The sequence below is a fragment of the Centroberyx gerrardi genome, chromosome 7 (genome assembly GCF_048128805.1).
Source record: "Centroberyx gerrardi isolate f3 chromosome 7, fCenGer3.hap1.cur.20231027, whole genome shotgun sequence".
NCBI classification, from domain to species: Eukaryota; Metazoa; Chordata; class Actinopteri; order Beryciformes; family Berycidae; genus Centroberyx; species Centroberyx gerrardi.
Genome location: NC_136003.1, coordinates 32980607 through 33007275, shown reverse-complemented (window position 1 = coordinate 33007275; position 26669 = coordinate 32980607). Strand labels below are relative to the sequence as shown.

General features: G+C 43.0%; 3 protein-coding genes across 3 annotated transcripts in view; 2 read left to right on the top strand and 1 right to left on the bottom strand.

The window, feature by feature from the left end:
• LOC139914934 (scavenger receptor cysteine-rich domain-containing protein DMBT1-like) overlaps positions 1-18041 on the top strand; it is a 77283-nt gene extending 59242 nt beyond the window's left edge. The window contains exons 12-14 of the mRNA XM_078284545.1: positions 12575-12580; positions 15356-15676; positions 17686-18041. Of these exons, the coding sequence (XP_078140671.1) occupies positions 12575-12580; positions 15356-15676; positions 17686-18041 (683 nt within the window). The remainder of the gene's footprint in view (positions 1-12574; positions 12581-15355; positions 15677-17685) is intronic.
• The window catches only part of LOC144539498 (NACHT, LRR and PYD domains-containing protein 3-like), a 306969-nt gene that overhangs the window by 133414 nt on the left and 146886 nt on the right, over positions 1-26669 (bottom strand). The window lies entirely within an intron of this gene.
• The window catches only part of LOC139914931 (scavenger receptor cysteine-rich domain-containing protein DMBT1-like), a 47874-nt gene continuing 47075 nt past the window's right edge, over positions 25871-26669 (top strand). Inside the window, exon 1 of the mRNA XM_078284544.1 lies at positions 25871-26183. Coding sequence (XP_078140670.1) covers positions 25871-26183 — 313 coding nt within the window. The remainder of the gene's footprint in view (positions 26184-26669) is intronic.

The window sequence follows — 26669 nt, the reverse complement described above, 5'->3', positions numbered from 1 at the left end:
GGACTGCTCCTGGACAGCAGGTCCGCCCCTGCATTCAGGACTCCGGGGACATGAGTTGCCCTGAGCGACAGGAAATGGGCGCTGCCCCAAAAAAGTAGAGAGCGGGTCAATGACAACAGGGGGAGAGACCGGGTCCCCCCTTGCCTGTTGATGTACGCTACCACCACTGAATTGCCTGACCTTACCAATATGTGTTGGCCCAGCAGCACCGGTCGGAAGTGTTGTAGTGCCAAAAACACTGCTAGAAGCTTGAGGTAATTTATGTGAAATTTCCTCTGAGCCTCCGACCACAGCCCCCGAACTGGGAAGCCTCCGCATAAAGCCTCCCATCCCAGTAGGGAAGCGTCTGTTGTGACGACTTTGCGCAACAATATTCTGCCCATAGTAACACCTTGAGACAGAAGCCAATGCTTCTGTCTCTCTATGGAAGGAGAGCACGTATGCATGTGGGGGAGACCCTGAGCATACGAGCCAGATTGACTGGCTAAAATCCAGCGTTGGAAAGCCCTCATCATCAATAGACCTAAGGGAACTACTGCATGGAGGCCATCATTCCGCTCAGTTGCAGACACCGTCGCAATTGCACTTTGCAGCCCAATCGGAAGTGAGACAGGCATTTTTGAAAAGGCTGCATCCTGTGTTCCGTTATGCGGGCACGATTTGTGATTGAGTCCAGCTCCAGACCCAGAAACATAACCTGTCTGGTTGGGGTTAGCTGACTCTTTCTGTAATTTATTGCAAAGCCCAGGGAATTCAAGTGGGAAATCAGCATGCTTGTATGAGACATTGCTAATTCTCTCGACTCTGCTAACAGAAGCCAGTTGTCCAAATAATCCAGGATTTTCAATCCCTTTGCTCTCAGTGGAGCCAGTGCCGTCTCCACTACTTTGGTGAATGTGCGAGGCGCCAGGCTAAGGCCGAATGGCAGAATGAGGAAATTGTAGGCCACGCCCTCAAAATGAAATCTTAAATATTTCCTGTGAGCTGGAAAAATGCCCATGTCAAAATATGCGTCCTGTAAATCTATTGTTGTAAACCAATCCAGAGGACATATTGAATTCAAAAGCTGTTTGTGTGTCAACATTTTGAATTTGTAAACTCTCAGATCTAATATAGGGCGGTGCCCCCCGTCCTTTTTCGGTACATGGAAATAGCGGCTGTAAAAACCCTTGTGCACCTCGTTATATGGAACAATTCCAATTGCTTGTTTCATGAGGATGACGTCATCACGCCGGTAAAACGGGGGGGATGCATACGGAACTGTAACCTGTACCCCGCCCTGCACTGTCTTCCCGACCCAGGGAGCACACACCGTAAGCCGGCTCCACTGGGACGAATGCACTGACAGCCTGCCCAATGGCGCCAGAGAGTGAGAGCTTGTCACAGATCCAATTCTCCCGAGTCAAAAGTTGGGGAAGGGCGCCCTCTTGTGGACAAGAAGGGCTCATTGTTAATGCCACTTGTGACCTGCAGTCTGAGTGTGGATTCATATAGTTTTTCTTTATTCGTTTCTTTAATACACCCTGCATTGCAACGCAAACACACAACTTTTTGCCCCGGGGAACATGAACAGAAACAAGATTGGGGTCCACTGGGGGGGAACAAATGGCGTGGCTGTGTTTCCAACATACATTGTGCTTGTGTAAGACTGTTTTGAAGGAGCCCGTACAACCGCGTGTAACGGGTCTCTCACAACATGGTTTCGGCTGGCCAAGCTGCTCGAAAACCTGAAACTCACAGTCCTGATCAAGAGGGGAGCGACGGGTGTCCCCGACCCTCGCGCGATGCCCCCCCTGACAATTTTCCCGGGCTAGGATGGAGGCTTCTTCCTCCTAACTGAGGATGAGGCAGCCTGTGGGGTGTCCTTCGCCTGGGGCACAAATCTGTGCCTGTTCCACACCGATTTCGGCTGCTGATGTTGCTGCTGCTGCTGCTGAGTCTGGGGTTGAGGTCGAGGCCTGGCGGCCTCCGAAGCAGCCGCACGTTACGGGGGGGGGGGGGGGGGGAGGGGGGTTGACAGCGGTTGGGACTGCGAAGGTCCTGGGCCGCCTGGGTAGGATGACACGCAGTGCCTCCTGCTTCTTTTTCACCTCAAACCAGGCCTGAAGTGCGTCAATGGATTTACCAAACAAACCAGTCGGACACACAGGCTCGTTCAGGTATCACTTGCGGTCATTTTCAGTGGAACCAGAGCCACAAATGGCGTTTAGCCACTACAGCAGTCGCCATGCTTTTCCTGACGTAGACAACGGAACAGCGGGCCATGCGTAAAATGAAATCGCCCGTGAGGCGAATTTCATGTAAAATTTCCGTGTATGCATCCCCGCGGGATAACGCATCATGCAGCTATTCAGCAATTCAGCTTGATAGGCTTGGAGCATGGTGACTGTGTTGAGAGACCGAGCAGCCAGGCCGCTGGAACTGTAAATTTTCTCCAGCTGCGCAGCAGAGTGGCGGCATTGACGACTAGGGAGAGTTGGATTAGCTTCGGACACACCGCTGTTTTCCCCAGGAGCCAGGTAGCTAGCCAGGGCAGGTTCAATGGGCGGCAGGTGGGCTAAACCAGCTTCCTCTTGGCCTTCCAACTCCAAGAAGGGCTCGAAGTCGCGCACAGGGATTTTACTATCCACCATGTCCATGTCGATTTGAGCTCCTCCATGAAATCAGAAAAAATGGGCAGGTGATGTTTGACTGGGGTTGGGGTTTTAGGCAGATAATTGCCACCAAACCTGTCGGATCTGGGCAACGCTTGTGAAGCAGGCCAGGCTACATTAAACCGGTCAGCTGCCCGTCAGCAGAGAGAGCTCGTTGGGGCTTGGGGGAAAGCTCTGGAGCTCCAAAGGCCGACTGGTTACATTCCAGTGGGTCATCGTCCTCATCATCCTCTGAAAACCCAACTCTGGCATGTAGAGAAATAGCATCGCCATCGCCGACTTCATCCTCGCGATGAGAGAGAGCGTCACTATTCTCAAAAGTTATCTCGAGACCGTCAGCTGCAGTTTCTTCCAACTGCGACGACGGCTCAAGTTGTCCGGAGAATTTGGGATGTATGTCAAGTTCGCCCGTCTCCATTTCGGACTCCACATCGAGAGTCACGGTTCCAGACAGGAGAGGGTCCTGCTCCCCTGCAGCATCACCAAATAGCCGAGCAAGGAAAGCCACCCTCCTCTCCAGTGTTGTCCTCCGGAGACGGCAACAATGAGCGCACAGTCCGGGTTGGGTAATGTCAGCTTTCGCATGGACCATGCCCAGACAAACAAGACAGGAAGCGTGGGTATCCTTTTCGGCTATGGTGTAGCCGCAGGAGTGCGGGCAGGGACGCAAACTGCTCCGACTGACAGTCGACTTGTCCCTGAACCGCTTGGGAGCTATCTTACTCATCTCGCTACTCAGTCAGACTAAACTAGTGAGTAGAAGAATAGCTGCGGTAGTTTGTCAGCTCGAAGCAAACACTCACAGACAACGTCCAACGGTGGGAGCACGCTCACCAACCTGCAGGACAGTTAAATTGAATGGAAGGTTGCTGGCTAGTTAGTTCGCAAGCTAAGGCTTCTCTTCAAATCAGCGTGAGGGGTCAGCTCAGCGAGGTGAAGAGCAATTGAATTGAAGGGGATGGGGAAGGTGATGCGGTGTATATACCTGGGAGACGGGGCCTCCTACGTCACCATCCCCATCGGCCTATTAGAATAGATGTGATTAAAAGGGTCTTCAGGTGGGTCTTGCGAGGACGCAATCCCCCATAGCTGTCCCAACAGGGCTAACAGTGGACTTGCTATGCGCATATCTTCCCATGCGTTTGTAAACAACCTAGGCATCATGTGCGATGCATTGCAAGAATTATCCGAACTGTCACTCGAGCTTCAAAAAAGAGAAAGTACCATCATTGCGGCACACTGGACAATTGTAGGGAAATCAAGGTATTTCAGGCCATGTCGGAGCGTCCAGGGCGCTACACTGAACTCAGCCAGAGGGGAATTGAGGAGAACTGTTTCCAGGGCGTCACATTGAACGGAGGAAAACCCAGCGACAGAACACTTAACCAAAGGCAGTTTTTCCTAAGTTTGGCAAGGAACTTGGAGGACTGTATGTTATCTCAACGGGGACGGTTGCCGGAAAAAAACAGGATATAACAAGTTCATTGAGGAGTTGAAGGTGCTTTACGCACAGTACTGGCCCGAGGACGCAGGTGCAATGTATGGAGAGGCTGAAGTTGAATCGCTTTGTCAGCGCTTTGCCATTGACAGCCTGCGCACAGTCATTCGGGCCTACAGAGAGTTCAGGGACTCAGACGGAAAAGACATCCCTGATGGATTGAAGGAGCTATTTATTGCGGTCAATAGCATTCCTATATCAAGTGCTGAGTGTGAGCGTGGATTTTCTCAAATGAACTTGATTTGCACCCCGAACCGTGCCTCTCTGCACACATCCACCATATCATAGTTACTCCTTCTGAATCTTGTTGGGGCCCCCGCTGACCAAATTCAGTCCAGTCCCTTACTTAAGGTCATGGGTGGCCAAAGGACATCGAACTGCCACAGACATTTGCAGTAAAACCCGAAACAGGGAGGAGGAGAATCAGGACATGGCTGTGGTGTGGGATGTTTTGGACAACTAGATAAGGTAAGCACACATTTGTTTATTAATAGGCCGCTGTGCCAACTGGTTTTATTGGGCCGCCATGCCAATCTTTCCAAATTAATGGAATTTTAGAAAGCTTTGTGTGATTCTTTATTGTGATGTTAAGCATTACTGTCTTACTGTGTATGTTAGACCTATTGAGAAATGAATTCCTGGCTATGCTGGTGCTGTAAGCCCCACAGTTAAGTATGGTGATGTGGGCATTGTGTGTTGTGCAGAGTATCCTAAAATAACTTTAAATTATTGCCATAATTATATCATGCAAATTATTTGAAATAATTGAGGACTGTAATTTACAGGCTGTAAGCCCCACAGCTTAGTATGTGGGCATTTGCATACATAGCATGTTGTTTTCAGCTCCATAATATGACGCGTTCCGGGACCTGCGCCCGTCTTGTCACACCTCCGCTCTCACACGCACTTTGAGTTCTGGCACCTTCTGATTTGCAAATTAAGCATTGGCTCAAGCCCATGCTAGATGAAACTCTAGTTTAGTTTGTTAGTCCTTATAACAGTCGCGGAGCTTTCCAGCACAACTCAGTAGCAGCCTTTGAGTTCCAAAGATAACAAAAAACCATAAAATTACTCCATACCACTCGTGAAGCATAATCCAAGTTTTCTGATGCCACACGATCGCTCTGTGAGCGAACAAAAACAAAATTTGATCCATTATGTCATGAAAACCGAGTCAGATCGGCATTGTATTTACTTCTGCATTAGCAAACTTCACGAGGCCACCGTGGCTGCGCAACGTTTGTGTGTGTGACAGTGAGACCTCCATCTGTGAGGTTTGGTAATGCGGACACATTAACATTAACAAGCTCTTTGTTAAATAATGCCATTGGGAAACATAATCTTCATTGCACTGATTCTCTGATTCTTTAAATTATCTCGTTGCCATACTATCAAGTAATCTATATTTTACGAGGAAAAGTTATTAAATTACTTTATGAAACTAAACACCCCCTCTCTCTCTCTCTCTCTCTCTCTCTCTCTCTCTCACACACACACACACACACACACACACACACACACATACACACGCACGCACACACACACACACACACACACACACACAGTTATCCATTTCATTATTTCACTGGAAAGTAAATCAACCAAACAGAACAATAAATCCAGTTGGAGTAAAGCTTCCATGTTTATTATTAATAGAATTTCTCTAAATTGTGAAACCATAGAGCAAAAGTGTTAACCAGCATAAAACTCTGAGCTTAGTCAGATTCAGTTCATACTTCATCACTTTCTTTGTGATAACTGAATAAATAATGGCTGACAACTGAATAGCTTTATGCTTTAGAGATACTGTAGAAAGGTGGAAGGAGGGCAGTGGAGGCACAAACACAGACCTGAATAGACGCAACATGATCCTCAACCAAATAAGGACATGTTTTTTTTGTTTATGATCCAGTTCTCGCTTAAATTACACTTCAAAATGCCACCTGGGAAAATGATCTAAGAAGATCCTTCCAACAAACAAAAACCCTGACATTGACACAACAATAAAGTTATTATAAACTAGATCCTCAAGTATTGTGGAAAAGATAAAAGAATAAAAAGAATCAAACATAATGCTGGTCGGCATTAAACTGGGTGTGGAAACTGTCCCATATTCCAAATTCACATGAATATCATGTTGGTAAGACTGACTTCTTCAACCAAGCACATCTCACTGTGTGTGTGTGTGTGTGTGTGTGTGTGTGTGTGTATTTATAAAGCAGAACTACTCCAAGCTAGTTGTTCCTGGGCATTTTCACATGAACAGCTTCACTATTCATCACAAGGAAAACTACCAAGGTAGGTTCACATAAAAAATATTCAAAAATATTCCTTTGATCCAGAGACCTTCAGTCTGACAGTAAACAGGATTTTTCAGGGTTTATGTTTTTTGAACAGAAAAGACACATTAATTTGAAGACTTCTATTCCAAAACGCTATCCATTTTTGACAGTATTGATTCCTTGAAGTTCATCATTCAGTATCTCTAAAATCTAGATTTATTGAAGAGCTTAAAATTCCTACTATCCTTTAAAACTACCATCATTTGGTTTGATTATGTCCTTCTTTTTTTATCTCTTGTTTTGATTCAACATTAGAATAAACTTCAGTTCCTTGAACCAACATTAGAAGCTGGGATGTAGTGAAGACCTTAACCCCCACCTTAACTCTATATGATGTAAATTTTTAGTATTTATCACAGTAACTAGTATCAAAAAAAGTATAAATTAATGCTTTTCTGAAAACTTGATTGAATGTGTTCATGTTAGTGGTTGTTTGTCTCATGACGATCGCTGACTGGAGGTCAGAGTTTATCCGCCTTACTATTTAACACCGCTACTGGTAGAGAAGTGAGGGAGTCATGATACATTGTTTGGAAACAACATTGCTGCATATACAGTAAGTGCAAAAGTTCAAAGTAACTACTGTAATGGAAAAGAAAATACTGAAAGATAGATTTGACTGCAGCATCTCACAGGTCATCCAGTCTTACATTTACATTTTCTTGAGAAAATACACATTGCTAGCTGTATTTAGTATTTTGCATGTAAGGATTTACACAATGAACACAAGTAGGCTACAAATGCATGTGAGGGTGATAGAATTTCACTGAGATCAATATAATCAATCACTATAATAATTTTGATGACTTTATTGATGTTTGTGTCAATTGTATGACATTTGTGTTTACAGGTTTGTTGTGGGCAAAATAATTAATGGTGTGGGGTTTTGTCACACTGTTTTGAGAATGTAATAAGTTATTTGGGGATTGCTTTTAAGCGATTGAGAAAAGCAAAAGCTGTAACTAACAGACAATTCTACAGTGTTCCTCCATGATGGAGACACACCTGGTTGGCCCCTGGAATTTACACTGTGTCTTTTTACAGTGTGCTGATGGCTCCTGTGGTTGTCTTGGTGATGATGCTGTCTCTGTTGAGCAGGGCGGCCATGTCAACTCCAAGTCCAAACAACGATGAAGTGAGTGAACCTTTCTGAACAAAAAAGAAGACTAGGGAAGCCTAGTTTAGCTGGACTACGAATGCAGCCTGTGGGGAACATTATGGTAGCACAAGGGTATAAAAGGGTAAATATGTAAATATGTAATTACTTGTACTGTTAGCCTACACACAGAGGAACTCGCACAATGGGGAGTCAAGCCTGGTTTCATGCTTATTTCTGAGAGGGTTTCAGAAGTGTTCTGAAGTGCGGACGGGACTTTTGTTTGGGTGGGGGGGCATGCAGTTTGAAAATTACCTAAACAGAAACGGCTGAATATGACGCCCACCTCTGCAGCTATTGGCCAGATGTAATGAGGTATCAAGAGGGCTGGGAATGGGAGGGAGCCACATATTTCTGCCTGTACCTTCTGCTCAGAACAACTTCCAGTTAGCAACTGTATAGACCTTGCAGAACTATTGTATTCACCCTTCTTGTGCACTTTGCTGTAATGGCCTTGGGGGATGGGTATTGTATTATCATTGGCTAAAAGGACAATCAAGGACATTGCTTCAGGCTTTAAAACACACAAAAAGAAGAAATTTACTTCTATATTTTCATTGATTCGACTGCTGCTTTTGCAACAACATTCATGCATTTGAGGAGAAACTCTCGGAGAAGGTTCGTCTCTATACCCAACTGTATGATTCCCCGCAGCATGACTATAAGGACACCGGGAAAGCATTCAGTTCCTAGAGGGAGATAGCAGGGCGATGGGATGCAGCATAGAGGATACAAAAAACAAATAACAGTTTACATGACAAGATCAACAAAGCCACAAAAAAGAGCTACAAAAGCCAAGGTGCTATTTTGGCACTATTTTGAGAATGAGGTTAGTGTTTTGGGAAATGTATCTAAGTGATTGAGAAAAACTGTAATTTTGCTTATTTTGCTTATTTTCTTGATTGAGACACTGCTGTCTTTAGTGTAGGCTGTCCTCCAGCGGTACTGGGTAAACATTACATCATACACAACTCCCCTACATGTATACAGAGTGAACCCACTCTTTCTACTCTCATTCACTGTTCACCGGAAGTCTTCCTTCACCCGCTCATAATGGCCAACTGAATCAAATGAATGAAAGAATCAATTCAATTCAATCAACAAACCAAATCTCATAAAAGAGCCTAACTTTGCTGCACTAACACAAAGGGCGCATGCGTGTTTCAACAATGGGGAGTTAGTCTCGCTTGGCAGTCCGGCAAAAAAAACACCAACACATTTTGGTTATCATGCTTGAATGGCCTCTGTTTAAACCTGCAATAAGTGATATCAGACCCTATAACCAATCCTGAAACTAACATGTGCTATGTGGAGATTTCATTGAGACATAATCATATAAACCAGCTGGATATAGCTGTGTTGCTGTTTTCACCTCTTTTCTAAAGCTTGTTGTCAAAACCCCGACCAACTCGATGCTCCTCCCCCTCCATTCAGCAGCTTTTCATTTTTTTAAAACTAGCTCGTCTCCTCCCTCAACGTTTAATAACAGCGCTCACCCCCTCCCATTCCTGAAATAAATTATCGTAATGGCGGAATCGATGAAGCAAGCGAGTAAACTTGCTAAACTAGTAAACTTGTTAAACTAGTGAACTTGTTAAACTAGTAAACTTGCTAAACTAGTAAACTTGCTAAACTAGTAAACTTGTTAAACTAGTGAACTTGTTAAACTAGTAAACTTGCTAAACTAGTAAACTTGCTAAACTAGTAAACTTGTTAAACTAGTGAACTTGTTAAACTAGTAAACTTGCTAAACTGGTAAACTTGTTAAACTAGTAAACTTGTTAAACTAGTGAACTTGTTAAACTAGTAAACTTGCTAAACTAGTAAACTTGCTAAACTAGTAAACTTGTTAAACTAGTGAACTTGTTAAACTAGTAAACTTGCTAAACTAGTAAACTTGCTAAGATAGTGAACTTGTTAAACTAGTGAACTTGCTAAACTAGTAAACTTGTTAAACTAGTGAACTTGTTAAACTAGTAAACTTGCTAAACTAGTAAACTTGTTAAACTAGTAAACTTGCTACCTACCTCTTCACTTGTCATTGTTGACAATTTGGCATAAGTCCAGGATTTTCCATTTCACAAAGCGAGTTAACAATTCAGCCAGACTTGTTGCCAGGGCAAAAGAGTCTTAAGTCCAAACCTGCAAAAACTCAGGTTTAAGCTTAAGTTAGCTGGATAGTATGAACATATATAAGCCACACTCACACACCCAACAGCAGAAATGAATGCACCGTTTATAAAAGAGGTTCTTGTTGATGAAGGACCTATCATTTAGCATTTAGAAGGAAATGTGTTTTTACAGATTGAGAAGATCCTTCAGCACACATGAATAATTATCTTTATAAGCGCTATCAATTTAGTCGTGAGTGAATTATTTACCTGCAGCAATAGCAATTAATTAATTACTTAATTTATATCCACAGCATAAATGTACAGTGTCTTATAACCTTCAAGCAATATTGAGAGCAATAGTGACAATTCTGATGCAAAGAATAATGTCCACTTACTTGGACATTACCTGGTTGAAAGTGTAGAATTACAATAAAGAGGCTACCTGTTTGAAATATATTTTTATATTTGATTTTCACTTGTGAGGTCCTTTTCTTGCCACTGCCAGATGCCCTGGGAAGTCATTAAAAATAATATACTTTTTAATATTTCAGTATGGTGACATTACAGTTTTTCACAATTGTTTACACACTAAAACTGGAACTTGGGACACAATCACTAAAACCTGAAACTCATGTATCAAATCCCTAAACCAAGTCTGCATACCTACAAGCACATTTTCTGTTTTTCACTCAATTTGCAATTCTCAGTCACACTTTTTGCAAAACACTACACACAGTAATGTGTAGTTTTGTCTCATTCTCTACATTAGGCACAACATTCAAAAACTAAAATCGCATGTGTTCATTTGGAAGCACTGCCATCCCAAATGCTTCACTTCATTTACCAACTGTTCACATCCACTCATCACACATATAAACACTGATATCTGAATTGTTCACTCAGAAATCAGAGCTTTAGCTCTATAAAAAAGGCCACAGGTGAGCTCTCCTGTTTTTGAGAACAATGTTGCAGTGAGAGCTAGAGGAAGAGGAGTGACAGTAAGGAGGACAAGGACAAAGAAGTGCAAGGAGAATCGTTATCTCAGATGAGATCCGGGTCACTTTGGTTCACCATGTGGTCCACATGGGTTGAGCATGAGGGAGTCTGGGCAGAGAGTCCAGACCGACCTGAGCTTCACTGCTGCTTCCATCATCCAGACATTCAGACATGAGAATCTCTACACCATGCTGCTGTTCTTTATACTGTAGTATACTGTAGTAGTAGTAGTAGCAGTAGTAGTAGTAGTCCTACACATCAGTAGGCCTGTGCTACTCAGTGATGGTTGGCCAATGTTACAGTAATGTGTCATTTCATATTGAAAAATAGAAATATTCTTGTACCATAACCAATCACATCATGTTTTTAGATCTTCTGCAGAACTGAGAGACGACAAGTCAGTGCGAACAGCTTGTGATGTAGATGAGGTGTCCGACCCAATCAGGAGGCAGGATGCAGCCTCATTTTTTTATCCTTTTTTTTTTTTTTACTACTACTACTACTGCTACTACTACAACAACAACAGTATACTACAGTATAAAGAACAGTAGCATGGTGATCGTTTTCGGACCCCTAAAACGGAGACTTTTTAAAAACTCCGCGATTGTGTTTTAGTCTGGACGGGCGGAAACGGAGACTTTTGAAAACGATGACGCAGACACCCACGTTTGCTTCCTGATTGGGTCTTATCAGTCACGATGTCCGCCTTGACCGCCTTATTCCTCCAAAGTATTTTCTGCAACTAAGCAACCAACCGCATAGTAGACAATCTGCTTCCTGTTTACACCGGCACGCACATGCCCAGTGTACGTGAATGGTCATGTGATATGCTTTTCAGGCGTGTTAGTATGGTAGTATAGTATAGATAGTATAGTTCTCAACGCAGTCTCGCGCCACCCAGCGGTTCGTGCTGCACTGCGGAGTCAATGGAACTAGCGTACATCAAGGCGTTATCCTTCGGGAAACGAAAAAAGAAAACGGAAGGAAGCCGAGGAAGAAAATCGTTTGCAGAGCAGAGGTAAGACATATTAATTTAACTTATAACCTGTTTTTATGGAGAGTGTACTTCTGCCAGTCAGCAATCGGTGTAAAGTTACCTGAACCACTAGCTAGCTAGCTAACGTTAGCTAGGTAAGTTTACCACTTGCATCTAGACCTAGCTAACTAGCAAACCCTAACACGCATTTTGTTTTCAGAGCTGCCTAGGCTAGCTAACGTGATCTATGGCATCATGGTATTATTGAACCTCATCTGGCCACATCTACATACTAGCTTTATGGTCAAAATTATTAAAGTCAGGTATTGGCACCATGAGGGGAGAACGGTAACGTTAGGCGAAGGTCCGTTCAAAAAAAAAATTCTACATTACTTTTTTTTTTACACAAACTGACAGGTTGTTCTGGTAAATTTGGCATGTGTATAATCATCTGAACAGCTCGCATTTTAAACTACAGTAACTATGGCAGGCCCTTTTAACATTTAATTTGTAAAATCACTAAAACTTAGGCGCTAGTGCTTATTTTTTAGTGACTTATTCTTCCAGTGACTAGTCACTAATGTAATTTTACTAGTAACTAAAAATAGTTACTAATAAATAAGCAGTTTTTAAAACAGGTTTTTAACAGGTTTTGATTTCAACAGTATTACAATATGAATAATAATTCTGATAAAATATGTTCATTCACCTAGAATCTATGTCTTTGCAGGAGTACTTCTGAAATACTTTGGAGGGCCAGCCTCAGCACAGCTAGACCTCTCTGCTTGTGAGGGGACACCAGGTCCATCATCTTCCTCAGCAGACCCGCCAACACCAGATGCAGGTTCATTATTTATAATTTGCATGTTTGTTTTGATTTTGATGTCTTAACAATGCAACTAAGTTCCTGAAATTAAAAGAAGTTTTTTATGTGTAAACTGTAGCATTTGGTCTCATTTATGTGCATATGTAATTTGTGTCGATGCAGATTTGGTGTGTATTCATGAGTGCTTGAAATGGGGGGGGGGGGCAAACAAGATTTGTGCAAAGCCAGACTGATAACTGGCAACACTTCTCTGTAGTTATGTTTAGCTTAGCTATTAGCTATTATTTACAAATGTGTTGTGGTTTCTGTCACCCTCTAGTGGTCGGAAAATCGCTTATTGCAGCTTTAAAGGTGAATCCACCCTAAAACACTGTTAAAATCAGCTATTGATGTACTTTGCATTTCTTACATCTACTAGTTTGGTGTATTTTCCTTCTTCTCGTGTATAACTGGCCAATCATGCCTAATCGTCACCTCCAGATATTTTTTGATAACAGAAAATGTTTCAGCGATCTGAAACATCAACTGTAAATGTCAGGTTTGGTGTCAGTCCCTCAGAATCAAAGAGCAAGAGCTCCTTTCTAGAGTGTTCAACAATCATACAGGGAGAAATCATTACATTACATTATGTCATTTAGCAGACGCTTTTGTCCAAAGCGACTTACAATAGTAATTGTAGACGAGGCAGAGAGACCAATTTCTCCACCCACAGTAGCAGAAAATGGACCAGAATGCAATGCAGCCACAAGACAAGTTGGGTTTAGAGTAAGCATGATTCTTGGTTTTTCTCTTCTCTTGGTTTTTCTCGAGTTGAAAAACTTTGTTCTCTCCACACCCCTTCTCTGGGTGTCATCGAAAGGCATCATGGGAAACACAGAAAACCACTAACTGAAGTAGAAGTAGACAAGGCAGGTTGAGGGAAAGTGGGTTCACCAAAAAAGTAAAAACAAATTGTCTTTTCAGATTTCAAATGGGACAGACGCACCTCTGATCCAACGGTCAAGTGAGTATTACTGTGTGTGTGTGTTATTCTTATTTCTTATTCTTATTTCTATATTCTTTCCACCAGACAGGTAGAAAGGAAGACAAACACAACAGGAAGAGGCACATCAGAGCTGCAGACAGTTTGGTTTTCAGACTGAAGGATTCACTTCTGTCAGCAGTTGAGAGCTGCATCAGCACGTTTACAGATTCAGTTTTGACGCTCACAGCAATTTAACGTTTATGCAGCAAATATATTTATACATACGTATATTTATATATACTATATACTATACTGTATATCCAAGGGTGGAAGGAACTAATTACAATTACTCTCATTACTGTAATTGAGTAGAGTAGCTTTTTCATGTAGTTGTACTTTTTTAAAATTCTATTTAAAATGTAGTGAAATACAATATTTCATTCAAAACACACTGAAGAAAAATGAAAATGAATGATGATGATGATCATGATATTTTTTTGAAAGATTGATTCCTTTTAATCAGTAATATTATTTTTACTTCAGTATGTTTTGACTGAAGTGTTGTCCTTCACTACATTTTAAATGCTATCCATTACAGAAAACAAAGCATCACATCAGAAACTGAATGGTCAGAGAAGAGGAATCTGGCTTTACTTAAAGGATCAGGTTGGTGTTTTTTAATGCATTTCTTACCGTCAACAAATCCTATGAAAATAACAAAATCAGCAATGATTTTGTTTTGCTAACAAGTCTCGTCCATGTAGCCGGTGCCCAGTGCAGCCTCATGTCCCAGCAGCCAGAGAACTGCATTGTATTAAAAAAAGGATTAAAAACCCGTCACAGAGCCATGCTGCTGCTCTGCAGCATATTTCATCATCACGATGCACCGGGCCGGCCGACTTTTTCCTCAAACAACTTAATAAGCCGACTGTAAACACTTTGCGATCTCAGGAAAGTAGTTCCGTAGCACAGAAAATAGTCCCCGGCGTAATGAAGAATTTGTTCCCATTTGAATTTACACTACTACAACAGCCTGACTTTTCATGGTAACAGTTAGCGATTTTTTAAATGTAAACTATGTCTTTGTGAGCTGTATTTAAAGGTTTTTAGCTTACAATTGGAGCCAATGACTTCTGGGTTGACGGCTAAAAACGGAACGTGGGAAGTCAGAAAGTAACGAGAGGAGAGCAAACGCATTGTTGATTTTGTTATTTTCATAGGATTTGTTGACGGTAAGAAATGCATTTAAAAACTCCGGCCTTATCCTTTAACTTTGTAAAGTTGTTTTTCCCACAGCGCAGCCGAAGGCATCACAAGGCAAATTCAGACCAGGCATTCAGTCAGTCAGTCAGTCATCTGTCACTTTGTGAGATGATGCGCTTCGTCAGTTGGCCTCTAGAGGGCGTCTTTGACTGTGAGATGCAGTGTTTCCCATACAGAAGCACAAAATCAAAAGTTGTTCAGTGAATAGAAATTGATCTAAATGAAAAGCGGATCACGATAACGTCATCTGACGTTACTGCTACTGCATCTACTACTGCTATTGCTACTGATACTTCTGCTGCTACTGCTACTACTAATATTGCTAATAGTACTACTGCTACTACTACTGCTACTAATATTACTACTACTACTACGCCTAGCACTACTGCTACTTTTGCAACTACTGCTACTGCTACAACTAATAATAATATTATTACTACTACTAGTAGTACTGTGACTGCTACTGCTACTACTGCTGCTACTTATGCAACTACTGCTACTATTATTAATACTATAATTACTACTACTTAAACTACCACTAATAATAATATCTTATTTTATTGCAGTTCCTCCTCTGGTCAGGCTGGTTAACGGATACTCCAGTAACCCCTGCTCCGGCAGAGTGGAGTTTTACCATGATAACCAGTGGGGGTCGGTGTGTGACGACCGGTGGGAGCTGGCCGACGCCCAGGTGGTGTGCAGGGAGCTGGGCTGTGGCAGGGCTCTGTCGGCCCCCGGTAGAGCCCACTTCGGTCGGGGGCAAGGACCCATCTGGCTGGACAACATCGACTGTACAGGATCTGAGTCGACGCTGAGGGAGTGCAGACATGCGGGGTTGGGATCACATGACTGTCGCCACAGTGAAGACGCTGGCGTGGTGTGTGAAGGTAAAACACAAACTCAGGCTCAAGTGAACGTCTCGGCATTTTATTCTGGAGATGTTGTAATGACTGAAAATGAGATAACTGCTGGATAATTTGATAACTTGCCAACAGGCTTTTCTCTAAGCCCTGAAATATTTCTTCAAGGGACTGAAAATATCATGTTGGCATTCCTCATTAAAATTCATTGAGTTAGTAGCTAGAAGCACCAATTGGCTTTAATGAGAAATGGTACAGAAGCTAACGAGCTGGTTTACAGGTGACTGAAATACCACTGGAGAGACTATGTTCTGATAATATGAGGAGAGCGAGCTGAAGATGAGTGACAGGCAGATTCCTAAAGTCAGTTAAGATGTGTCTCCCATCAGTAACATGTTGTATTGTTACAGAAATTTCAAACTCTTTGTTAAATTCTAAGAAAACTCTGAGAGTGATGACGTTTTTTCCCCTTAAAAGTAAGACTAAAACCTAGTAAAGATGAAAGCTATTCACAAAGCATCTTAGCCCTTAAGAGAGCTCCTAAGGTGGAAAACTGTTAAGAGTAGAGAGGAGGACTTTTAGGAGCTGAGGAGTTTCTTCAGGAGAGGAGGAAATGGCTGAAAGACGCAGAAAAGACGCATTAATGCTATTATTATAAAGTCATCACAATGTTAAGATATTTAGCAACAGGCAAACAGTGCAGCAGTGATAATTTAGGTTTATGCAACCACATAGTAGAATAACCACACAAACAATCACAGCTTCACAGACTCATATTGTGACGCAGCCTGTTTAATTCCCACTGGCCGGTCACACCGTGCGCCGACTAAACAGCAGCTATGGATGTAGCGAGTTTTCTCTGTATTGTCGGGTCACTGATGGGGACACATGTCTGCATCATCTGCAATATATACTCTTGTTCAAAAATCCTATTCATATAAGCTTGCCAATATCATCTATAAATTATACTAATACTACTAAGTCTTGAGCCATTTTCACCAAATCTTAACATCAAATTAGTAAAGTATAATAACATTACTGCCTTCACCCAAATAAAGGCAGAATGCGTCAGCCTGTGAGGCCGTACAAGTATTAAAAAGTGCCGTTCGTATGGTTTTCAAAGATTTTGTCCAATCAGCTCTATTTATTTTTTTTTTGATAGTATAAGCAAACCACGCGTTATATATCAAGTTTTATCTTGTGTGATTCCTTGTGTGCATTCTGGATGACAAAAAGAGGCGTGTTGATTTTTCTTGATCAATCAATGACAGCGTCCAAAGAGAGCATCACACCTAGCACCCAGTTCTCCAGATTATCTATGATGGCACTTTTGCAACTTCAACTACTACAATTACTACTACTAATATTACTACTACTAGTAATATCTAACTGAGGTGAGATATAACAAAGTAAAAATACTTCATTACTGTACTTAAGTAAGATTTTCAAGTATCTGTACTTTACTCAAGTTTTTCTTTCACTGAAAATCAAACAAAAAATCTGTGCTTTCTACTCACTACATTTTCAAAACAGACTCGTTACTCTCGGGAAATCATCAACTGATTTTCTAAAACAATTTTATTTTCAGCATCAGACGACTTCCATCCCGGAAGCAGCTGATCAAGAGCCAAATGTGATTGGCTGCTTGTTCAGCAAAGCGACACCAAAAATTAGGGAAGGGAGAGAGAGAGAAGCAGCATGAAGAAGAGAGAAGCAACAAGAGAGAGAATTAACGTTAGTGAATTCAGCTGCTAGGGTTCGTGATCTGAGCTGCAGAGACTCTTTCTCATCTGGGATTCAGAGGAACACTCAACAGAAAACCAGTTTAGAAGATTAGAAATGTTTTAGAGAACGACTTTTACTTTTATACTTTCAGTAAATTTAAGTCCACGTACTTTTATACTTTGACTTGAATAAAGGATTTGACATGGTACTTCAACTTCTACCAGAGTATATTTTTAAATGAATATTTGCACTTTTACTTGAGTAGGGAATTTGTGTACATCTACCACCTCTGATATCTGATTTTATTGCAGTTCCTCCTCTGGTCAGGCTGGTTGGCGGCTCCTCCAGTGACTCCTGCTCCGGCAGAGTGGAGTTTTACCATGATAACCAGTGGGGGTCGGTGTGTGACGACCAGTGGGAGCTGGCCGACGCCCAGGTGGTGTGCAGGGAGCTGGGCTGTGGCAGGGCTCTGTCGGCCCCCGGTGGAGCCCACTTCGGTCGGGGAGAAGGACCCATCTGGCTGGACGACGTCACCTGTACAGGATCTGAGTCGACGCTGAGGGAGTGCAGACATGCGGGGTTGGGATCACATGACTGTGACCACAGGGAAGACGCTGGCGTGGTGTGTGAAGGTAAAACACAAACTCAGGCTCATTCTGAACTCTGAATTTCTCCTAAATCAAAGGAATTGCATTTATGAACATAAGGGAGAAAAAACACACATGGGCTTTTGAATCTGAAAGAAAAACAAATACAAGATTAAAACTTAGCACAATAGGTCAAATTAGTCTCACATGTCCATCTTAAAGAAATAAGGATAAATAAAGTTCTCAGTTAAACTAACATGGACATAGGACAAGAACTAAAGAGTAAGATAAACTCCTCTTACCAGAACTGCCGCCCCATGCGAAGGTGAGAGAGTGAGTGAGAGGGAGTGCAGTCTTCAAATAAAGAGTGATCAGGTGAACTCAGTCAGGAAAATGAGGGGTGACAAAGGGTGAAACAAGAGCCAATTAGTGATGAGGAAAGGAAGTGAGGTAAAGGAAGTGAGGTAGGTGAGGAAAGGAAGTGGAAAATAGGGATCTTTACTACACAGATTCTTGAACAAAGGACATTTCAACTGTAAGTCACATTTTAATTTTTAACTCTATAACGCTTTTCTTATTTAACCATGACCAAACCATTTCCCTAACCTTAACCAAGTTGTTTTAGTTGCTTAAACTGTACCATAACTTTAATCCAAACCTTAACCAAACTTGTTTTACTTGCCTAATTTTAACCAAAGTCGTCTTACTTGCCGTTAACCAACCTTTGAGACGTAATTCAATTTGTGGCGGAGGAACATATTTCAAATCGTGGTGGAGGAACGTATTTAAATTAGTTGTGGTGGAACGTAATTCAGTTTGTGGTGGAGAAACGTTATTTTGTAAATCACTGTTTTAGAGTTTGTGTTCATTTCATTTGGGTTAGATCACGTTGATAATTGCATACATTTTCCAATTGATTAAACATTGAATAAAATAAAATCAATAAAAATAAATACTGAAATTCAAAGTAATCCCTTCAGTAATCTACATGTTTTTTAAAAACTAACCATAATCTGTTTACCTTCAATTTAAATGGTAACTCCAACAGAATACAGTTACTACAATTTTGTATTTTAATTATGCAACGCTATTACATGTATTCCGTTACACCCCAACCATGGCTCCTACTACTACTGCTACTGCTATTGCTACTCCTGGTACCCCCACTACTATTGCTACTGATACTGCTACTACTACTACAACTACTGCTATTATAATTAATTCTATTATTAATATACTAGCAGCCTTATTAAGAGGAAAAGCCCTATTATCACTGCAAGTGATATAATAAAATTAATACCACTACTTCAATTACTGATACTACTACTAATAATAATGTCTTATTATATTGCAGTTGCTCCTCTAGTCAGGCTGGTTAACGGATACTCCAGTAACCCCTGCTCTGGCAGAGTGGAGTTTTACCATGATAACCAGTGGGGGTCGGTGTGTGACGACCAGTGGGAGCTGATTGACGCCCAGGTGGTGTGCAGGGAGCTGGGCTGTGGCAGGGCTCTGTCGGCCCCCGGCAGAGCCCACTTCGGTGGGGGAGAAGGACCCATCTGGCTGGACAACATCGACTGTACAGGAGCCGAGCTGAAGCTGAGGGACTGCAGACATGAGGGGTTGGGATCACATGACTGTCGCCACAGTGAAGACGCTGGCGTGGTGTGTGAAGGTAAAACACAAACTCAGGCTCAGGTGAACGCCTCGGCATTTTAGTCAGGAGTTGAATAACTGCTGGATAATTTGATAACTTGCAAAATGTAACACAATATCCCTCTAAATGAGTCAAAAACATAATAAAACATGTTAATGTAATAAATTGCTGGATAAGGTAAAAAGTAAACATGTAGTTCCCCATAAATGATGCAGGCACCCCTTGGGACAATCAGCAACAAGATGCATCATCCCTCCAAGTTTCGTCAAAATCAGACCAGTGGTGTAGCAGTCACGGCCTGTCAAAGTTTGAAATTTTGACCTTTTATTATAGCGTCAGGCCAAACAGAGTAATCATGCGAAATGCCAGAACACAGTACCGAAATGCGTCATTACCCATAGTGTTATGAAAATCAGACAGCTGCTCACATTGGACTGGCTGGATAGCTGGATGTGTCATTGTCATGTACCAAACCTGTTGAGAGACGAAGGGAGTGGGGACAATGGCAACAAATTATTTGTCAGTTCACTGTAAAGTTAATGAGGTCCAACATTCACCATGTCACTGGATGGAAGTCCTTATCACTATGACGTTTGCTGTGAGTTTCAAAACTACTACTTCTTATGCTACTTCTACCACTACTACTACTACTACTACTACTACTACTACTGCTACTGCTACTGCTACTATTAATACAGGGTTCCTACGGTCATGAAAAACCTGGAAAAGTAATTGAAATTTAAAATGTAATTTCCAGGCCCTGGAAAAGTTATGGAAAATAATATTTTTGGAAAAGTCATGGAAATATAGCTAAAGTTGCATCAAATATAATTACTGATTAATCCAAGCATGAAAATAGTCACGTAAATTGGCACTTAACCATCACACATAACCATCGCGGCATTTCGGTGGTGTGAGAAGTTAGTTCAGTCTGGCTCATTTTGTTTACATGCTCGCCCACTACAGTTGCTTTCTGCTAACGTAGCCGTTAGTGAACGTACTTTGCCGACAATATGCCAGGCAAGTGCAGCTTCAACAACAGAAGGCTTTTTAAGGAAAAGTACCAAGTATGGCTAGCAAAAGACACTGACCCAAAACGTGCTACATGCAAACTGTGCTGTAAAACCTTCGATATTTTGAATATGGGAGAGGCCGCGCTCACTAGCCACGTGAAGGGGGAAAAAGCAGCAGACCGCAGCCGCTGTTGCAGGCAGCGCAATTCCTATCAGTGAGTTTATGAACGCAAGTGCTGGTGCGGCAAAGACATCCACCGACACTACTCCAGTTTCCACCGCAAAGAAACATAGAAGTGTATAGTTTCAACCAAAAACGAAGTCCTCAAAGCTGAGATACTATGGGCATTAAAAATGATGAATTCGCACTCGTTCAAGTTCCCGGACAGCCAGATTGCAGCAAGATTTGTCTGTTGTGAGTGAAAGTGTCCTGTGAGCTGGGGAATCAGTAATTAACACTGGCATTCCTACCCCAATGCACTATTTCTCTCTGTCTTTCTCATTCATTCTCTTTGTCTGTCTCTCTCTCTCTTTCATTCTCTCTTTTTCTCATGCTCTCTCTCTGATAGAAAATGTGATGGCATTTTTGATTTATCTTTTGAGACACTGACAAAAAATTTAAAATATGACAAAATGTATCTCGGTGTGTCTGTCTCTGTCCACAGCAACATAGGGATTGTTCTGCCCTTGAACAGTTTCTGTCCCTATTGAAGAACGCTCAAAAGTCTCTTTCGGTCCATGTTTCCTGTCCCTCCCCAAACAAAGAAATAACTGCTAACTAAAATTATTTCAATGAACCCATTAAAGGTTAAGTGTCACAAAATCTCTAAATCAAGTCTCTAAATCTGAGAGGCAGCCTAACTTCACGGCCCCTCAAAGTCAGTCGCACAACTCTTTGGGGAGTTGCAAGCTGGGGAGGAGACCCCAGGGTGGAATCCAAGGATGGCTGGTTTGGTGGTGACTCCTGCAGGTTAGACCCCCTGTCCTGCTGGAGCGAGGCTCGGTGGACTCGCTGCTGTTGCTCCACTGGGTCGACAGTATCTGGAACAGCCTGAAGGTTCCTCCTGTTGCGACGGGTCACCGTGCCATTGTCCATTCTGTCCAAGTCAGACCTTGGCTCCCCGGACTTGCCATTGACCTTGGTAGGCATTTTCCAGGCTTTGTCTCCATCAAGCTTTACTCTAACATCTTGGCCAGGGCACAGCTCAGGGAGTGGATGAGCTGAATATCTGCGGTTGTAGAAGAATCGGTAAGCTTCCTTAGCTTTGGAGTCCTTCAGTTGGAATTTCTCTTCCCGCACTGGGACAGTGGTAAGGATTTGTCGTCCTGTTATTAGCTGTGCAGGGCTAGCTCTGGTTGCGGTGATAGGTGTTGCATGGTAACACATCAAGGCTAGGCAGGGGTCGGCTGCTTGAGAATGCGCTTAGCTGTTTGGACAGCTCTCTTAGCATTCCTATTAGCCTGTGGGTAATGAGGACTGGAGGTTATGTGAGTGAAACCATACCTGTGAAGTCCTGGAACTCAGCTGATGTAAACTGCATAGCATTGTCGCTGAGGAGTTCTAGAAGTATCCCCCATCTCACGAACATGCACTTCAGCTGGTTGATAACCTGATGGCTTGTAGTAGAGGGTAGGTGAGCTATTTCAAGGTCTCTCGAATAGTAGTCCACAGCAGTGAGGTATTTCCTACCTCCCAGCTCACACAAATCAGCTGCAATCCTTTGCCAAGGACCCCAGAGCAGGGGAGTTGTTACAAGTGGTTTGTGTCTCTGTGTTGGTTTGTTCTCTATGCAGAATTTACAGGACATCACCTTCTTTGTGATTTCAGCACTGACGCTGGGCCACCAGACTTGTCTTGGCTCTCTCGTGACACTTTGTCAGCGCCTGGTGGCCTTTGTGAATCTGCTGTAGTACATCAGGTCTCAGTGATGCAGGGATAACTATACGGTCTTGGTACAGCACACGGCCATCTAACTCAGAAATGTGAGCCCTGGCTGTGTAGAATCCATGCAGGGATGAGAACTTAGACATTTTCAGTGGCCACCTTTTTCTGATGAAGGCAATTACCTTCTGGAGGTCAGCGTCGCTCTGTGTGGCTTTGTGGATGTCCTCGAGCTTGTGTGACGAGATTGGCCTTTTTGCCAGCACAGCTTCCACATATATTTTGACATTTTCATCTGTGTCCAACATGCTACGACGTTGAACCTCATAAGGTGCATAAGCATTCTGTGACACCTCAGCGGTGCTTTGTCAAGGTCACGTGTTGAACCATAAACCATTGGTACTGCTAATCGCCTGGAGACCGAAGCTGTCCATTCCCTGGATGTAGCGGGCAAAACGGTTGCAGGCCCGCACCCCCACCCAGCACTCCTTCTCAATCTGGGAATATCTTTTCTTGGTGTCTGTTAGAGTGCGTGAACAGAAGGCAGTGGGCCGCAAGTCGCCATCATGGTCCTGTAACAGTGTGGCTCCCAAGCCGTAGCTGCTTGCACTGAATACAGTCCTCTGGTCAGCATCATAGTAGGTGAGTGCTGGCGCTGAAACATGCATGGGTTTAACCATGCAGAACGCCTGTTCTTGAGGCTCGTCCCAGATCCAGTCGCTCTCCTTTTTGAGCAGTTCAGTGATCGGGTGTAGCATGGTTGACAGGCCAGGTAGGAAATTAGTTAATTAGTCCCTGACGAAGTTCCTCAACGTTGGTAGGGCTGTGCATTCCAGTGATAGCCTTGCTGCTGTCTTGCTTCACACCATCAACATCAATGATGTGTCCGAAATATTGTATCTCTGTTTGGCCAAAGTGGCACTTAGCCCCGTTGAGCTTTAGGCCTGACGCCTTAATGGTTCGTAGTACTGCATTCAGGCGGCAGTTGTGCTCCTCTTCGCATGACCCATGGACTAGAATGTCGTCCATCACAATGACAGTGTCACGAATCTAGGCTGAACCCAAATGCAGACCAGGACAAGCAGGTAAGATCAAAATAACAAGTCTTTATTTTCTGCTTAGCGGTGACGATGAGAAGATGGCTGGCAGTACTTGGCGAGCAGACGAGGCAGGCAGGCAAACAGGCGTTTCTGGAGACAGGGAGAACAGGCATAAGGTTGCTGGCAAACAGGCAGACTGGCAGTCAAAGCTGGCAAACAGATAACTTAGAAGGCTGGAAGTGTGCATGACAACAAACCGTGTATGGCACAACGATCCGGCAGTGACTGGCTCTCTCTGCAACGTTTTTATACTGGAGTGAAGAGGAGTGGTGATGGCTTGATCCGGGACAGGTGCGCTGATAGTAGATGATGACCAGGTGTGCAGAGAGAGAGAGAGCGGGCAAGGGAAAAGGGAAACGAATAGCCAGACAGACAAAACCAAAACACACCCACACCAGCAGACAGGTGTCACGGAGGCTGGACCGTGACAGACAGTTCCTTCCAGGTCCTTAAGCAGTGTGCTCATCAGCCTTTGGAAAATTTCAGGAGCTGATGTAATCCCAAATGGTAGGTATCTGAAACAGAACCTACCCATGGGTGTAATAAATGTAGTCAGCTTCTGGCAGCTGTGGTCCAGGGAAATCTGCCAAAAGCTGCATGATGCATCCACTGTAGAGAACGCTTCACTGCCTTGTTTACATTTTTAGGTCGATGCACACCCTGACTTGTTCCTTATTTTTCTCAACTGTCACCATTGATGGGCGCCAGTCGGTGGGCTCCATAACTTTCTCCATAATGCCCAGAGCTAGCATACGTTTCAGCTCTGCTTCCACCTTAGGAAGGAGGGGAAAGGGCACTTGACGTGGCGTTGTCACACTGTAGAGCATCAGGTGTCAGCTCTATCTTAACAGGTTCACAGTTCACTAGACCTATGTCTCCAAACACATCTCCAATTGTGTTTATTTCATTAACTTCTCACTGACGATGAGACTTGCCATGGTCCAATTGTTAACGAGTTCTTACAGTGGTGTGACAATTCCTTTCTTAAACTCAATGTATCGAAGACAAAAGAAATGGCTATTGACTTTCGCAGAAGGGCTTCTGCCCCCCCATCACCTACCCTCATAAATGGGGAACAGGTAGAGGTGGTTAGCCAGTACAAATATCTGGGGACAATTGTGGATGACAAACTAAGCTTTGAGCCTAATGTGAAGGCAATCTTAAAAAAAGGTCACCAGCGCTTATTCTTTTTAAGGAAGCTTAGCAGTTTTAATGTAGACATATCACTTTTGAAAATGTTTTACTCATCTTGTATTGAGTCAGTCCATACCTTTGCTTTTATTTGCTGGTTCGGGAATCTAAACCTGACGAATAAGAATATGTTAAAGGAAATTGTGAGGATGAGCTCTAAAATCACTGGCTGTGATCTGAATGACCTATGTCTTGTTTATCAGAACAGGGTCATCAGGAAAGCTCAGGATATTCTTCAGGACCCTCTACACCCTCTTTATTCTGAGTTTTCCCTCCTTCCCTCTGAGCGTAGGTATAGGATGCCTAGTTGTAGCTGGAATAGATATGGTCGCTCTTTTGTCCCAGAGGCTATCCGAAGTTTGAACTTGTAGTACTGAAACTGTCTGTCCTCTAAGCTGGATGTGTTTCAGGACCAAATCTTAATGTCTTTTATGTTCCTTTAGCCGTATGTGTTTTATGACTCAATTTTAATGTTCTGTATGTTTTTTTAACTGTGTGCTGCAAAATGAATTGCCCCAGTGGGGATAATAAAGATTTCTCTACTCTACTCTACTCTCTACTACTCTGCTCTACTTCTTCTGTTATTAAATCTGTGTTAACAAAGCACTGCGGTCTTGGTGGTGTACGTGCACAATCACCAACACAGAACCACAGAACCACAGAACCTACGCCTGTAGGCACCTATGTCGTTGCTACTGCGGCAGTTCAACGCAGAAGTATAATTTTATTTTCCACCACGCAACTTCACTGTGACACTCCTTCCTTTTTATTGTAGTGTCTCCTTCACATAACAATTTCATGCTGGGAATATGTTATTTTAACACATTACGTGCCACCAACAGGTAATTTGGGGTAAACAAGTCCTGTACATACATTTTTTTTTGCAACTGCTACTGCTGCTACTACCAATGCAACTACTGCTACTATTATTAATACTAATATTACTCTACTAGCAGTGCTAGTAGCTGCCAGTGATGTAATAATATTAATACCACTACAATTACTACTACTACTACTACTACTACTAATAATAATAATAATGTCTTATTTTATTGCAGTTGCTCCTATGGTCAAGTTGGTTGGTGGCTCCTCCAGTGACCCCTGCTCCGGCAGAGTAGAGTTTTACCATGATAACCAGTGGGGGTCGGTATGTGACGACCAGTGGGAGCTGGCCGACGCCCAGGTGGTGTGCAGGGAGCTGGGCTGTGGCAGGGCTCTGTCGGCCCCCGGTAGAGCCCACTTCGGTCGGGGAGAAGGACCCATCTGGCTGGACAGCGTCAACTGTACAGGATCTGAGTCGACGCTGAGGGAGTGCAGACATGAGGGGTTGGGATCACATGACTGTAGCCACAGTGAAGACGCTGGCGTGGTGTGTGAAGGTAAAACACGAACTCAGGCTTAGGTCTCGGCATTTCAGTTAGGAGATGTTGTAGTGACTGATAATGAGATCACTGATGGATAATTTGATAACTTGCCAACATGTAACAAAATGTCCCTCTAAATGAGTCAAACATGTAATAAAACCTGTTAATGTAATAAATTGCTGGATTAGGTAACAAGTAAACATGATCCAGGGGGACACTCGAGAGATGAAAAGACAAGTCGATACCTGCACAAGTCACCAACTGAAGCTACAGCTGAAGGTAGCCGAGCTAGAGGACAGGTCTCGAAATAACGTTTGTATTGTCGGACTAGCTGCTTACTGCGAGAAGGACGACCCTGTGGGGTTTCTGCAGAAGATGCTGCCTAAATGGATACCAATGCTAGACAGCAACACCCCCATCAAGATCGACCGTGCCCACAGGATTTATGGTAAACAGCCAAACTCCTCATGCACTATGATGGTTCGCTGTCTGAAGTATGCA